This window comes from Lepus europaeus, chromosome 1 (assembly GCF_033115175.1).
Source record: "Lepus europaeus isolate LE1 chromosome 1, mLepTim1.pri, whole genome shotgun sequence".
Taxonomy (NCBI): Eukaryota; Metazoa; Chordata; class Mammalia; order Lagomorpha; family Leporidae; genus Lepus; species Lepus europaeus.
This window is the reverse complement of record NC_084827.1, coordinates 101,290,286-101,304,292: the sequence shown is the minus strand read 5'-3', so window position 1 is coordinate 101,304,292 and position 14,007 is coordinate 101,290,286. Positions and strand designations below refer to the sequence as shown.

Sequence of the window (14,007 nt, the reverse complement as noted above, 5' to 3'; positions counted from 1 at the left end):
TGACCGAGGAAAAGCTGAAGTCAGGTTCATCAGTCTGTGTATCGTTATCTCCACTCTCCCTGGGGAAATATTTAATTCAGTCTCCTGAGTATTAGATGCTACTTGACTGTGTTCAATCGAGCTGTCTTGGAGGGCTGTGAAGGGAGGACGGCCAATGGGGAAAGTGTGCAGAACAGGGGGCCACATTCCAGTCTCCACAGCATGGGGTGCATGTGGTTCACAGTAACACAGAGAAGGGAGGAGCTTGAAGACTCAAACAGAAAGCAGCGACAAGAAGAGGGGACAGGGTACTGACCCTGACTGAAATACCACAGTGTACCCCGTGGATACACAGCATCACCAAGTGTCAGTCAGAAATTAAAAAATGATTAAGGAAGGAGATGGAAATGCTAACTTGATTTGATCATGATACGTCATTTGTATATATTAAATTACCACACTGTACTCTATAAATATGTTCAATTAAAACTTTCTTGAAGTATATTTCTGGAAAGTTTTAAATTCCATTAGTTTCTAGATATTAAGATTCAGATAGTAAAGGCTTGGGAGACTGAATGATTCTTTTCTTCTGGAAACATCTCCCGGGTGTTCCTTTCCCACGTGGTATTGCCACAGGCCGTGCAGCTGACAGAAAGGATGGGCAGGGCTGAGGGAGCTCCCGCGTGATATGCCACAGCTTCGGGCAGGAGGCCACAGCCATGGCCTCCAGGGCTGCTTAGAGTAACAGTTCCCAGACACAAGGAGAGTGCTTGCCACTTTCGAGGCCCTGCGGTTAGGACATTAAACAGAGCTGGGGCAGGAGGCCAGCTCCACCTCCCCTGCACCTTCCAGACCACATTGTTACCCCTGGGGCACGGCTGTGGCTGGGCAAGCCTGCGGGAAGAAGATGCTGGGAGCAGTGCTGTCAGCAGAGAGCAGGGCGCCACCACTTACTTTGTACATCACATTTCCTTCCTCCATCAATTTCTGCAAGAGTATAATCAGAATATCAGGTTTGGAGGTGGCCATCGCCCACGCAGCATTTCCTGCAGAAGAAACACGCGTTCAGAGCAGAGGAATGGCGCTCAGGCTCCTAGGCCCTACCACGCTGCGTGACACCAACACAGGGGCCACAGCATGACGAAGGCAAGGGGCAAGGCCCCGGGAGCTGGTGTGGCCCGTGACCTATCTGACGCTGCACTAGGCAGGCACTCGGGAGGGGCCGGTGCTGGGCAAGGCCGTCCTTGTCATCTACTGAAGAAAGCAATGAGAAGTTGGGGTGGCTGGGGAGAGCTTGGGGCGCAGCCCCAAATGCCCTCCTTGCTTCCTGCAGCAGCCTGCCCTCACAGTCTGCCCACCTGCTTTCAGGGCCCTGCCATCCCGCCCCGCTTCTCCTCCACACCCCACCACCGCTGTCCCGGCCACTGCGCTCTCAGCAACCCCTGGGGATGCGGGGGCCGGGGCACCTGGCTGTCCCTCCTGTCACCTGCCTTGGGAAGCTATGTAGCGCCTCTGTGCTCAGTTTTCCCATGGGGAAGACGATGTCATCATTACCACCTCCTTGCAGAGCTGTGGGGAGGGGACTGCACTGAAGTGGGCACCTGCACAGGACAGGGCGCTGCTGCCTCCAGCTGGCTCATCTCATTTCCACCACGGCTCCTGGCCCGAGGTCTCGCCTACCAGACCTAAACCCGGCCACTCTCTTCACTGCCTCTTCCACACATTCGGAGTGTGGGCCATGCTGCACCTGGCTACACAGACGGGGCTTCCCCGCCCAGTCCCTGCCCCTGCAGTCACAGTCTCCCAGAGACTGTGCAGGGGTCCGTCCCGCAACCCCTCCCTCCAGTGGACTTCTGCAACCCTGGAGCCACACATCTCAGCCTGGGCTGCTCTTCACAGTTGCCAGATGAGCATCGCCAGGTGGGCTCACACACCTGTCCAGGCCAACCCCACCCACTCCAGGCCCAACACTCCCTGGGCAGCGCTTGGGCATCTGAAGCGTCTGCAACACCAGACGACCCTTTGCCGTGAACCGATGCCTTCTCCCCACGCTGGCAGTGATAAGAGCCAGCTGAGCACTTCTGAGGGGACAGTGAGCCCCGCAGACATCGGCCATCCTCCTCCCTAACTGGCAGCAGGTGGGTGTGCGAGGCCTGGAGCTGCCCTCCCCCTCCCTGCTCTGCCGGGGCGGGTGGACTGCACTGACCCAGTTTGGCTCCTTTCCTGAGGAGTGTCACCACCACAGAGGTGTTTCGGCAGCCGATGGCTCTGTCCAGGGGACGCATTCCACTGTGGTCCACGTGCTCGATCACGGCTCCCTTCTCCACCAGATACAGCACCTGCAGTGGGAGAGCACAGGCCTCGGGTGGCAGCCAGCACAGGTGCACCGCCCTCTGACTTGGGGGCTGACTGAGCTTTACTGCTACTCCAGGTGCCTCTGGCCATGAGCGATCCTGGAACAGAAACGAAGGAGATGCGAAACACAGAGGAGCTGTGAGCCAGATAAGCCTGCTCTGTGATGGTGACCTTGCTGTCATTGACGGGCAAAGCGCCGGCCGCTGCCCCACACATGCCCTCAGCACCACAGGCGAGCGTTGGCAGGTGTGCGGGGTGTGTCTCAGCCTCCCCCACTCAGCAGCCACCTCCCTGCCTCCAGCTCACTTGGAAGTAGGCTTCTCTGATGAATTCCAACATGCAGCCCTTCAGAAACATCCACACCCACACCCACACAGCCTGGAGACTGTGAGCCACAAATGCCAGCAGCGCGGGACCAGTTGGGCCTGCAGACAGTTCACATGAAGACTCAGGAAGGAGACCTGGAGTGTGCCGAGACTGGAAAGACACATTTCACACCACGGCAGAAAGACTGACCCCATGTGATCAATCGCTGTCACCTGGACTGACCAGGGAATGGCAGGGGAACCGCTCTGGCCTCTGCAGTTCCTCTGCTTGCTGAAGTAACCCTGTGCCCAGTTTAGATGTCCACATGGATCTGACAGGACAGGCTGTCAGTCCACCAGTCAGTCACAGTTACTAAAGGGTTAACACCTAGAAAATACAGAGAACTACAACTCAACAACAAAGCAACCCAATCTTTTTTAAAGATGTATTCATTTGTTTGAAAGTCATTTATCAAGAGAGGGAAAGAGAGAGAGCTTCCATCCACTGGTTCACCCCCCCAAATGACCACAGCAGCCAGCAATGGGCCAGGTCAAGCCAGGAACTTCTTTCAGGTCTCCCACATGAGTGGCAGGGGTGCAAGCACTTGAGCCATCTTCCACTGCTTTTTCTAGGCCATTACCCAAGAGCTGGATAGGAAGTGGAACAGCTGGGACACAAACTGGCACCTATATGGAATGCTAGCATTGCAGGCAGTGGCTTTAGCCTGTTAAGACAATGCCAGCTGACAACCCAATTTTTAAAATGGACAAAGGACCTGAACACGTATTTCTCCAAAGATGATAAAGAGGGCCTAGAGGCATATGAGAAGATGTCCGACTTTACCAATCATTAGGAAAATGCAAATCAATACTACAATGGAATATCAACTCATACCCATTAGTATAGCTGCTATTAAAAAAAAAAAAACATAAAATAACAAGTGTTGGTGAAGAGGTGGAGAAATGGAAAGCCTGTGCCCTGATAGTGGGAATCTAAAATGATGCAGCTATTGTGGAAAGGATTGTGGCAATTCCTCAAAAATGTAAAAATGAGAGTAGAATGAAGGACTGGCATTGTAGCGCAGCGGGGTAAACTGCTGACTTAAGTAACTTAAGTGGCGCCTGCATCGCATACGGGAACCAGTTTGAGTACTGGCTGCTCCATTTCCAGCCCAGCTTCCTACTGATGGCCTGGGAAAGCAGAGGAAAATGATTGGGCCCCTGGCTCCATGTGGGAGACCCAGATGAAGCTCCTGGCTCCTGGCTTTGGTCTGGGCCAGCCCTGGCCATTGAGGCCATCTGGGACCAAACCAGCAGATGGAGGACCTCTCTACAACTATGCCTTTCAAATAAAAAAAAAAAATGACCACATGACCCAGAATTTCCACTTCCAGGCATAAGCTCAAAAGAACTGAGCAGGGTTGTGAAGAGATTTCTGCATGCTCACGGCAGCATTGTTCACAACAGCTAAAACTGAAAGCAACCCAAGTGTCCATCAATGGATGATGTGATACACACACCAAGGAATATCACTCAGCCTTAGAGGCTGGGGCCGGGCTGGAGCTTGCAGCCAAGAACTCAGTCTGGGTCCCACTACTTGAGCCACCACCTGTTCCTCTCAGGGGTGTGTTAACAGGAAGTTGGAGTCAGTAGCAGAGCCAGGACGTAAACTCAAGGACTCCAGTAGGAGATGTGAATGTCGTGATCACAGTCTTAACTGCAACGCCCATCCCCCCAGTATCTTTCAATTCCATTTTCCTCACATTTTCAAGTCCCCTGTATATACATAGTGGGATGCTGTTCAGCCTTGACAAAGCAGGAAATTCTGCCATGCAGTACCACAGAGGTGATCCTACAGGATATTACGCTTAGTGAAATGGGCCAGGTATACAGGACAAACATGGCATGATCTCACATGCTGTGTGGAACCTAAAAAAACTGAATCCACAAAAGTAGACAGTTGCAAGGTCGTCACCAGGGGCGGGGCGGGGCCAAGGATCAGAAGGGAAAAGAGCCATCAGTCACTGGATGCAGTCACCATAAGACACTGAAAGCTCTGGGGTAAATGGCAGCCACATCCCAGAGGCCCTGCAGCTGGAGACTGTATCACATACTTGAGAACGGCTAAGACAGATTTTAAATGTTCCCGTCACAAGAAATGCTAAAACCTGAGGGGATGGACATGCTCAGCCTGATCTGATCATTCTACAACGTATCCATGCATCCAGCATCACAGTGTACCTCATAAACACACACAATTACGACCTGGCAGCTAACCTAGGTTCTCCCCTATGGAAGTGGTTTCTAAGTGATCTATGCACGAACTCTATTTCAATGCATTACTATCAACCTGAAATGAAAACTACATGTGTGTGTGTATATATTGACTACGTGGTTTGCAGGCAGGTACCGTGAAGTGTTTTAGAGTCGACTGGTATCTTCAGTGCATCCTGGAACAGACGGCATGGCACAGAATTAGAAGACAATGCAGGGCCTCCACAGCACACAGCCTACGCTTGGGGATGGCTTCACGCCAACCCCGAAGCACGCAGTCCCCGGGCCTGTGTTTAGGTGCCAGGTGCCAGCCTGGGCACGGAGGGGAGTGAGCACCTGTCAGCACTTACAGTGTCAGCGTCGCCACAGAAGGCAGCCAGGTCCAAGGGCGTGCGGCCGTTCTTGTCTGTCTGGTCTATCTCGGCTCCCTCCTCCACCAGATGCTGGACCACGGCCCGGTGGCCTTTCAGACAAGCCCAGCTCAGCGCCGACAGGCCCTCTTTGTCCAGAGAAGAAAGCGCAGCGCCTGAAAGAAAAGCCCATTCACAGCGCGGGAACCTTGCAGGGCAGACCCCGTGGGGCCCTGTGGAGTGACAGGGCAGTGGCACAGCGGGCAGGTGGGCTGTGCTGCCTACCCTGCCCCTGGGAGCGCTGGACGTCCACCACGGCAGAGCCTTTCCTAATCGGAGCCCCAGAGTCCTGCCAGAGCCGGCTCTCTGACCCGCACAAGCCTGCCCGTGCAGGGCCCTGGGCAGCTACCTTTGGAGAGGAGAAACTCCACAGTGTTCAAGTGGCCTTCACAGGCGGCCACCATGAGGGGCGTCCGGCCCTGCTTGTCACTCAGGTTCACGTCGCAGCCGCGCTCCAACAGCAGCCTCACGATCTGAAAAAAAGGCTCAGGTTCAGAGTCTTCCTGCTGCATTGCACAACACACTCCCTCTACCCAGACACTTTCTCTATGGGGCCTGGGGTGTGGTGGCTCCCGTGTCCTCTGGCTCGGTCGGGGAACTGCCATCTACTCCAGCACAGCCAGCGGAGAGGATGCCAATCGCTCCAGATGCAAAGAAATGACAGACGCTTGGGTGGATGGGCATGCCAAGTGCCCTGGCCTGAGCACTGTGCACAGGCTGTACCCATCAAGGGGTGCAGTTCTTACCTGACAGCTTAAAACAAAAATGCATACAAATTTCAAAGCTCAGATGACTTAGAAACCCTTTCGTGTTGCATGAACTATAGGACCTGTAAGATCTTTCTGCTGCATTCCTTTGAGCAGAATCTCTTTTCCAAAAGTACACTCTTTAGCGCACCCCTTCATCGCTGTATCTCCAAACCACACGCATGCCAGGCAGAAGCAGTGCCCTCGAGGAGGGAGGGGATGTCAATCATGAGCAGTGACAAGGCAGCCAGAAGGTGAGCATCCCCAGGGACCTGAGCTGGCACAGAAGCTCATTCAGCAGGTGCAGAAGAAGGGCGTGGGGCAGGGGTGAGGGAGCAGTGAGGAGCTCACCCATCACACCCCAGGCAATGTGCTTCGCTAAGAGTCGGGGTTGGGGGGCAGAGCAAAGCTTCCCAAAGGAGGTTTTCGGCCTCAGGAACACACCTTGAAACTGCCTGCCGGGAAGGAGGCAGAAAAAAGGAACAGCCAGACAGGCATCCCATGCAGCCACCTTCCCGGGAGCAGCTTCATCTAAGGGTGAGCCCAGAGTTTCTCCCGCCTCACTCTTCAGAACGTGGCCACCATGCCATACGGCCTTGTGCTCCTGTAGCCCTCTCACCCCACACTAACAAATGCTTTCAGATTGTCCCATGACCTGGAAAACCTGGAGGCCAGGAGGCGGGGGTCTCCGGGGCATCAAGCTGGAGTTGCTGAGGATGCACGGACAACCCCAGCCCTCTGGACCGCAAGGGCGAAAGGCCAGAACCTCAGTGGGGAGTCACCATGGCTTCTACCAATGGAGCTGGGAGCAGTCAGCAGAGACTCCACTCCACAGTGTAAACTTTGGTCTAGAAACTTCTTACGACGGGTGTGGTAAGACTCTCTGCGTGTGTAGCTTATGTGTTGCCTGGCGCCAGGCACAGGGTCGGGGTGTGCAGGGATGCATGGCTGAACCGCTGCCATCCACGGCGAAAGTCAGCCAGGCGGACACAACACTGCACAGGAGGCAGCTGTTTTTCCCCCCGGCAGGCAAGCAGAAAAGCCCTTCTTCTCGCTGTGCCGGACACATGTGCAGCAGTAGCAGGCAGGTCAGGGCCAACTGGCCTTCCCACGTTGAGTCTGCCCATCTGATGCCCTCTGCAGCCACGGGCAGCAGCACGGGTCTGGCCCGGTTGCAGGCTCGCTTCCAACCCCGTGGGGCTGCTGCCCACCCTGTCCAGGGCACAAGTGGAAGCCAAGAACAGAAAGACCCAAACGGGGCTTGGGGAGCCACAGGAAGGCTCACCAGTGACCTCCAGGACCATTTGCAGTTTCTGGGACACTCAGGGCCCCCCCCGGGTACCTGCCAGTGCCCCTGGCGTGCGGCACAGAACAAAGGTGGGACCCCTCTCCTGTTGGTCCGAGACACGGCGGCTCCATGCTCCAGCAGCAGCTCGCACACCTCCAGCTTGCCCCGTCCCGTGGCGGCTGTCAGGGCTGAAGGAAGAGCACAGGGGAGGGCACATGAGTGCACGGTGGGCTACATGCAGCCACGCCTTCCCACTGAGAGGTGGGCTACACACGGCCATGCCTTCCCGCTGACAGGTGGCTCTCTATCTTCCACCCCTTCCCCGCCCTTGGAAACTGGGCAGGCTTGGAGGCGGCTCTCACCAGCCGGACATGGTGGTGAGCATGCCGGGCCATGTCTGGGCCCAGGGCCTGGGGGAGATGCTACGTGCTCCTCCTGGGGACTCGGGTGCAGGCTGTGGGGCAGTCCCGACAGAACTTGCCACGCCGCGCTCCACCAGATATAGGTGGGGAGCAGGGTGAGCCACCCTGCCAGGCCCTGCCCACACTGCACAGCCAGGAACCACCAAGTCTTGTTCTCCACAGCAGGAGGGGCGAGAATACAGTGCAACACAACAAACCAGTCAGTACTATCGTCCAGTATGGCTTGTTCCCCTACAGTCACACCGTCCATTCGATAATAATAACTACCAAGCCAAACGTGTATCCCAGCATTCCTGCCTTTCAGAAGCTCTGAATCTCTAACATGTCAAGGCTGAGGGTTAAGAAAGTCACAGAAGAAAAAAAGAGGGCCCTTGGGGTCAGCACTGTGGTGCAGGTTAATCCTCCACCTGTGGCGCTGGCATCCCATATGGGCACCGGTTCTAGTCCCGGCTGTTCCTCTTCCAGTCCAGCTCTCTGCTATAGCCTGGGAAAGCAGTAGAAGATGACCCAAGTCCTTGGGCCCCTGCACCCACGTGGAAGACCTGGAAGAAGCACCTGGCTCCTGGCTTTGGGTCGGCGCTGCTCTGGCTGTTGCGGCCATTTGGAGAGTGAACCAACGGAAGGAAGACTTTCTGTCTATCCCTGTCTATAATTCTACCTCTCAAATAAATAAATAAAAATCTTAAAAAAAAAAAAAGAGGGCCCTTGAGTGCTGGGTGAATCTGCTGGGGTGCCGTGGGGGCACTGTGGGGAAGTTTGTGAGGCTCAGAGGGGAAGGAAGAGCCAGGGTCCTCATGCCCCCCTCACGTCGGGGTCCCGGCCTCCCCTTGCCCTGATTATCAGTGAGGGCAGGTCGGGAACACAAGGGGTACCACTAGAACAGGTGCTTGTGCTGTGGAAAGGGTGCCCATGGCTGGCAGGGATGACCCCGGGTGGGACAACAGCTCTACACTGGGGCGAGCGGACACTCCTCAGAAGGGGCGTGCAGGAGCCCAGGAGGAAGACGGGGTGGTGCAGTGGAGTGTGAAGCTGGGGCTCCTGGGAACAGCTCTGTTTTGAAATGCAGCTTCCAACCCACACATGCCCATCTTCAGGAAGACACTGCGACAGACTTCTTAGGCTAGCATGAGCAAACACAGGGACAGGCCCCTCACAGAAAGGGAAGCCCAAATGCCAACCTCCTCAGCAGTCCAGGCCATCGGGAAAGGGAACGGCGGGAATCCGCCTACCCTGCTGGTGGGAATGAGGGTGGGTGACTACTCTGAAGAGCAGGCAGACTCCAGGGCTGCCTGGGAGATGCACGCATCTCATGGCCGGGCAAGCTGACTGGCAGGCAGGTGCCCACAGACACAGGCAACAAGGCTCATGGCAGCCCAAGCTGGAAGCACCCAGAAGGCCTGTGGCCACAGAGCACATCAGGAAACTGTGGTACAGAAGAGAATTACTCATCAGTGAAAACAAACGCTGTGCAGCCAAATGCCACAGTGTCATCAACTCGGTATTCAAAGAAACAAAATGCAAGACATACACACAGAGTTCAAGACACGGCACTGCTGGGGCTCCTTTTACAAACAGCGGGCCTGGCGCAATCTCGTGGGCATTCAGCAGCTTGGAGTCACGTGCTCAGGAAAGCTGATCCCCACACCCATGTGCAGCAAGGCCCACCTGTCCCCCGTGGGCCCCCCAGGACCGCTGGCTGATGCCTGCTCCCTCGGCGCCTGCAGGAAAGCCTGCTCAGGCTGGGAGTCAGTGCCTGACCTCCGACTCTTCTGGGTGCCCTACTCCAGCTTCCAACCCAGGGATGGAAACAGGACACCTGTGTCTAACCTCCTGGGACCAGCAGCAGCTCCACAGGGACCAGAGTCTCTAAGGATGGTCCTCAGGTCCCAGGGTCGTAACTTCACCTCATCACGTGCCACAGGGAGGCACCCACAGTATGCCTGAGCGCTGCTTCCAAGCTGCAAAGGGGAAAGACGCAGGCCTTGGGAGGGAGCAAGGGCACCGGGCAGCCCTAAGCCTGGGGTCCTGGGACATCAAGGCCTGGCCAAGGAAGACGGTGGGGCAGGTGCACCTTCTCCGTCCTTCCACAGGGCGAGTCGGCTCTCACTGTGCTTATGGCCCTCAGTCCGTGTGAGGCAGCGAGTGGGGACCTCAGCAGGAAAGGGACTGTGGCCTCACCGGGGACAGGCCATGAGGTGCAGTCTGCAGACGTGGCCCATTCCGACTGTTCCACTCCCTGTCACTCACCCGCTCCTGGACTGGGGCAGGTTCTCCCTCAGGAGAACACAGTGAAAACACAGAAAACACACTGAAAGGGGTCTGTCCTGACTCATGACTTCACTCAAGGGTGTGGTGGTGGGGGCAGGGGAGGTCACAGATCAGGAGCTGACTCCAGACAGCCCCAGCTGAGGGAGCCAGCTTCTAACTGGCCAAGAGCGGTCCCCATCCAAAGCGGCTGGCGTTTCCCATGAGGATTTGCTCTCCTCAGCTCCTCCCCACCCTGGCACAGCACTGTCCCCTGGAGCACTCTAAGCAGCTGCTACACATGGCTAAGGTCCTCATGAGAAGTCAGGGCTGGCAGCAGCGTTGTGTTCAGTGAGTTCCTGGTGCAGGGTGCAGAAGGCCTATAGACCAAGGTTCTAGAATACAAGCAAACCCAAGGATCAAGGACACAGGACAGGAGGCATGAAGACACAGTTCTGGTCCCACTTGCTGTGTGGGACCCTGACAAACCTGCCAGCTCTCTGGGCCTCTCAGCACCCACATTTGTAAAGCTGGAGTCCTGGTGTTTAATTCTGATTCCATTCTCTCAATGCACCTATTTATTTTTTTTATTTATTTTTTTGACAGGCAGAGTGGACAGTGAGAGAGAGAGACAGAGAGAAAGGTCTTCCTTTTGCCGTTGGTTCACCCTCCAATGGCCGCCGTGGTAGGCGCGCAGCGGCCAGCGCACCGCGCTGATCCGATGGCAGGAGCCAGGTGCTTCTCCTGGTCTCCCATGGGGTGCAGGACCCAAGCACTTGGGCCATCCTCCACTGCACTCCCTGGCCACAGCAGAGAGCTGGCCTGGAAGAGGGGCAACCGGGACAGGATCGGTGCCCCGACCGGGACTAGAACCTGGTGTGCCGGCGCCGCAAGGCGGAGGATTAGCCTAGTGAGCCGCGGCGCCGGCCGCACCTAACTATTTAAAAGTTTATGACAAGTGTAACACTGAACCATCCCATCTGCCATTACTAAGTTTGAACACTCTGAGGCCGCCCAGTGCATGAACACAGCTGGCCTAAGTCGCCAGTCATTGGGCAGTGACCATAACAATGCTTTTCCTGTCATCTGTCTCATCCCAGCATTCCTTGTCTAGGAAGAGCCACAGTAACAACAGCTGCCATCTGCCGCACTGATCTGGGTGGAAGCGGACCTTCTGCAGACGGTGTGATGGGGCAGAACACGGAATAGAAGTGGACGCTGCAGCAGGTGCCATTCACATGAAGTCCTGGTCCTTACCGAGCACACATTTAAGCTTATAAATAAATGGTCATTAACAGTTTTGATGCCAGTTTTAGAAACTGATGGACTGGGGTGCACGAGGGGAGAGTCCTGTATGCAAAATGTTTGCAGACCAGTGGCCTAGGTGACCCTGTCCATGCTAATTGAGTCTATACAGGCCAGTCGCAGTCTCTGTTGCCATGGCACTGTTAGCCTCTGTTTCTGCCAGGACAATGATGGGGCCTGTTACACTTACACAGTGCAGGAGGTCAAAACACGCCTCTTTGGTATAAGGATTGTTTAGCACTGATAATTTTGAGAAACTGCAGATTTAGAAGCAGAAGTGTATGTGCTGGGGGCAGGGGCTACAGTGGCTAAGCTGCAGCTTGGGACACCTGCATCCCACATCAGAGTACGTGGATGGAATCTTGGCTGTTGCCCTTCTGATCCAGCTCCTTGCTAATGCACGCCTTGGGAGGCAGCAGGTGATGATGGTTCAAGTACTTGGATCCTTGCCACTCACATGAGAGACCTGGATTGAGTTCTAGGTACCTGGATTTGTCCTGGTTCAGCCCTGGCAAATGCAGATGGAAGAGCTCTGCCTGTCTCCCTCTGTCTGCTTTTCAAATAAAATGAGAAACAAAACAGAGCTGGAATTACCCTCATGAGCGGGAAACTGTCATCTCTGAAGGAAATCTCCACATGGAAGGGTGTCTCTGACTGCATCACCAGAGACTTGACCAATGGAGCCCCAGACTCACCAACCTGCCCCTGCTGACCATGGTTTTCCTGGATGCTCGCCCATCACCAGCCTCCATACATCCTTCACCTTGGTTTCAGGTGCAGTGGTATTTAAGCTGAAGTCAATGCCTCCTCTCTCAGATCTACTCACTTCTCTGAGAGTCTCCTACTTATACAAGAGGTATTCACGGGGCCAGCATTGTGGCGTGGTGGGTAAAGCCACCTCCTGCAACACCCTCAGCTCATGTGGGTGCTGGGTCCTGTCCTGGCTGCTCCACTTCTGACACAGCTTCCTGCTAATGGCCTCGGGAAAGCAGCAGAAAAAGGCCCAAATGCCAGGGCCCCTGCCACACACGGCAGAGACCTGGACGAAGCTCCTGGATGCTGGCTTCAACCTGGCCCAGGCCTGGCTATTGTGGCCACCCAGTTAGTGAACCGGTGGATAGAAGATCTGTCTCTCTGCAACTCAACAAATCTTTAAAAAAATAAATAAATAAAAAGCCAGTACTCATGTTACAGCACGGCTTTGTCTTCCTGGTAACCTGGATGTTGTCCTGAGCTCTGTCCCAACTCAGAAGCATGAAGCAGGAGCAGAAAGCCACTTTTTCCTGCCCTACAACATATGCAGCTGGGCTGATACGGATGCGACCTGTGGTAGGTAGGATGGGAGAGCTGGAAATGAGCCGCTGGGACCTGCTGTACCTCACCAGCTCTGCTCCACAGGGGAACAGCTCTTCCTCCAGTAGCTGTGACTCACTGGAGAAGAACGGACCCACAGACACACACGAGCACGTACAGACATGCTCAGGTCTGCAGCCCGGGGAAGGCAGGGCTGGTGGGACACCACAGACACCGTCACATGGGACTGCCCCATCCCCACACAGGTCGGTCTTTTATTTGCTAAACAAGTTTGGTGCCCCTTAGAAATGGGGCCTCTAAACGAAGGCAGCTGGGCTGTTGCAGCTGGGGCTGACCTCCTGCAAGAGTGGGACATCAGGAATGACAGCTGGCACTGAAAATAGGGAGGAGCCAGACGCTGGAGCAGCTGACAGGCAGCAGCCGGGAATGCCACCCCAGACATGGCCACTTGGCCGGGCCCATCTTCCCGCATAGGTTGGCTTGCTGTGTACCAAGTGGTTAACTTCCTTGTGAAGGGATAAAGAACCTGCCAGCACAGGCAGCCTTTGCTCACATCTGAACACAAAGCCCTAACCAGGCTCTCGGTGATACATGATGCCACACACAAGGAGCCCTGTGTTTCTGGCGTGCTTCTGGGATTCAGTATTTCTGGCCGCATTGCCGCCAACTCCCTGGGGCAAGGATGCATCTCCAGGGTCAGCTGCATGAGGACTTGGGAATACCATATTGGGAAACAAAGGAGACAAAGGAATGCTCAGCCACAAGCCTGAGCAGACAGAGCACTGGCAAGGCCACGCCCAGGAATTCCTGTCACTGTGGCAAAGGTCACTGCTCTCTGCAAGCCGGGGGCGGGGCCAGAGCCCTGCTGGTACTCAATGGTCCGCATGTCTTCGGGCCAAGAACATCCAAGGGGGACTCTAAAATCAATGTGGACACATAGCACTTTTTAGAATGCAAATCAGACATGATCCCATTCCTTTGAGAAACCCTGAACAAGATGGCATTTCTGTAATTAAATCTGCAGGAAAGCACATGTGGTTTTTCAAAGACCCTGAGCTGGGGCGGGCCTGTCGCCACAGCTGCTAGTCTCAAGACAAACCTGATGCGCAACAGTCTCAACGGATTGAAAATATCAGTGAGGAACAGTTCTTTGTATCATAAGACGGATCAGCTGCACGACTCTAAAAAATTGCAGTTCTCTGGATAAAGATCTGAATTATCTAAACTCAACTGTCAATGAGGAACACACTCATTCCATCAGTAGGGCCGTTCACAAAGTTTTATAGCAGATCAGTCACTCAAACGCGCGGGGATGTGCTGCTGGGACCAAGGGTCATAACCGGGCATTATGCCTTCCTGAGCCAC

General features: G+C 55.1%; 1 protein-coding gene across 14 annotated transcripts in view; it reads right to left on the bottom strand.

Annotated features, from left to right (window-relative positions):
* Positions 1-14,007, bottom strand: part of TANC1 (tetratricopeptide repeat, ankyrin repeat and coiled-coil containing 1) — a 342,597-nt gene that overhangs the window by 7,841 nt on the left and 320,749 nt on the right. For all 14 annotated transcript variants that reach the window (XM_062187057.1, XM_062187068.1, XM_062187098.1 and 11 more), the window contains 5 exons: positions 7,412-7,545; positions 5,673-5,796; positions 5,264-5,439; positions 2,186-2,318; positions 934-1,025 (listed from right to left, as the gene is read on the bottom strand). In XM_062187057.1, the coding sequence (XP_062043041.1) occupies positions 934-1,025; positions 2,186-2,318; positions 5,264-5,439; positions 5,673-5,796; positions 7,412-7,545 (659 nt within the window). The remainder of the gene's footprint in view (positions 1-933; positions 1,026-2,185; positions 2,319-5,263; positions 5,440-5,672; positions 5,797-7,411; positions 7,546-14,007) is intronic.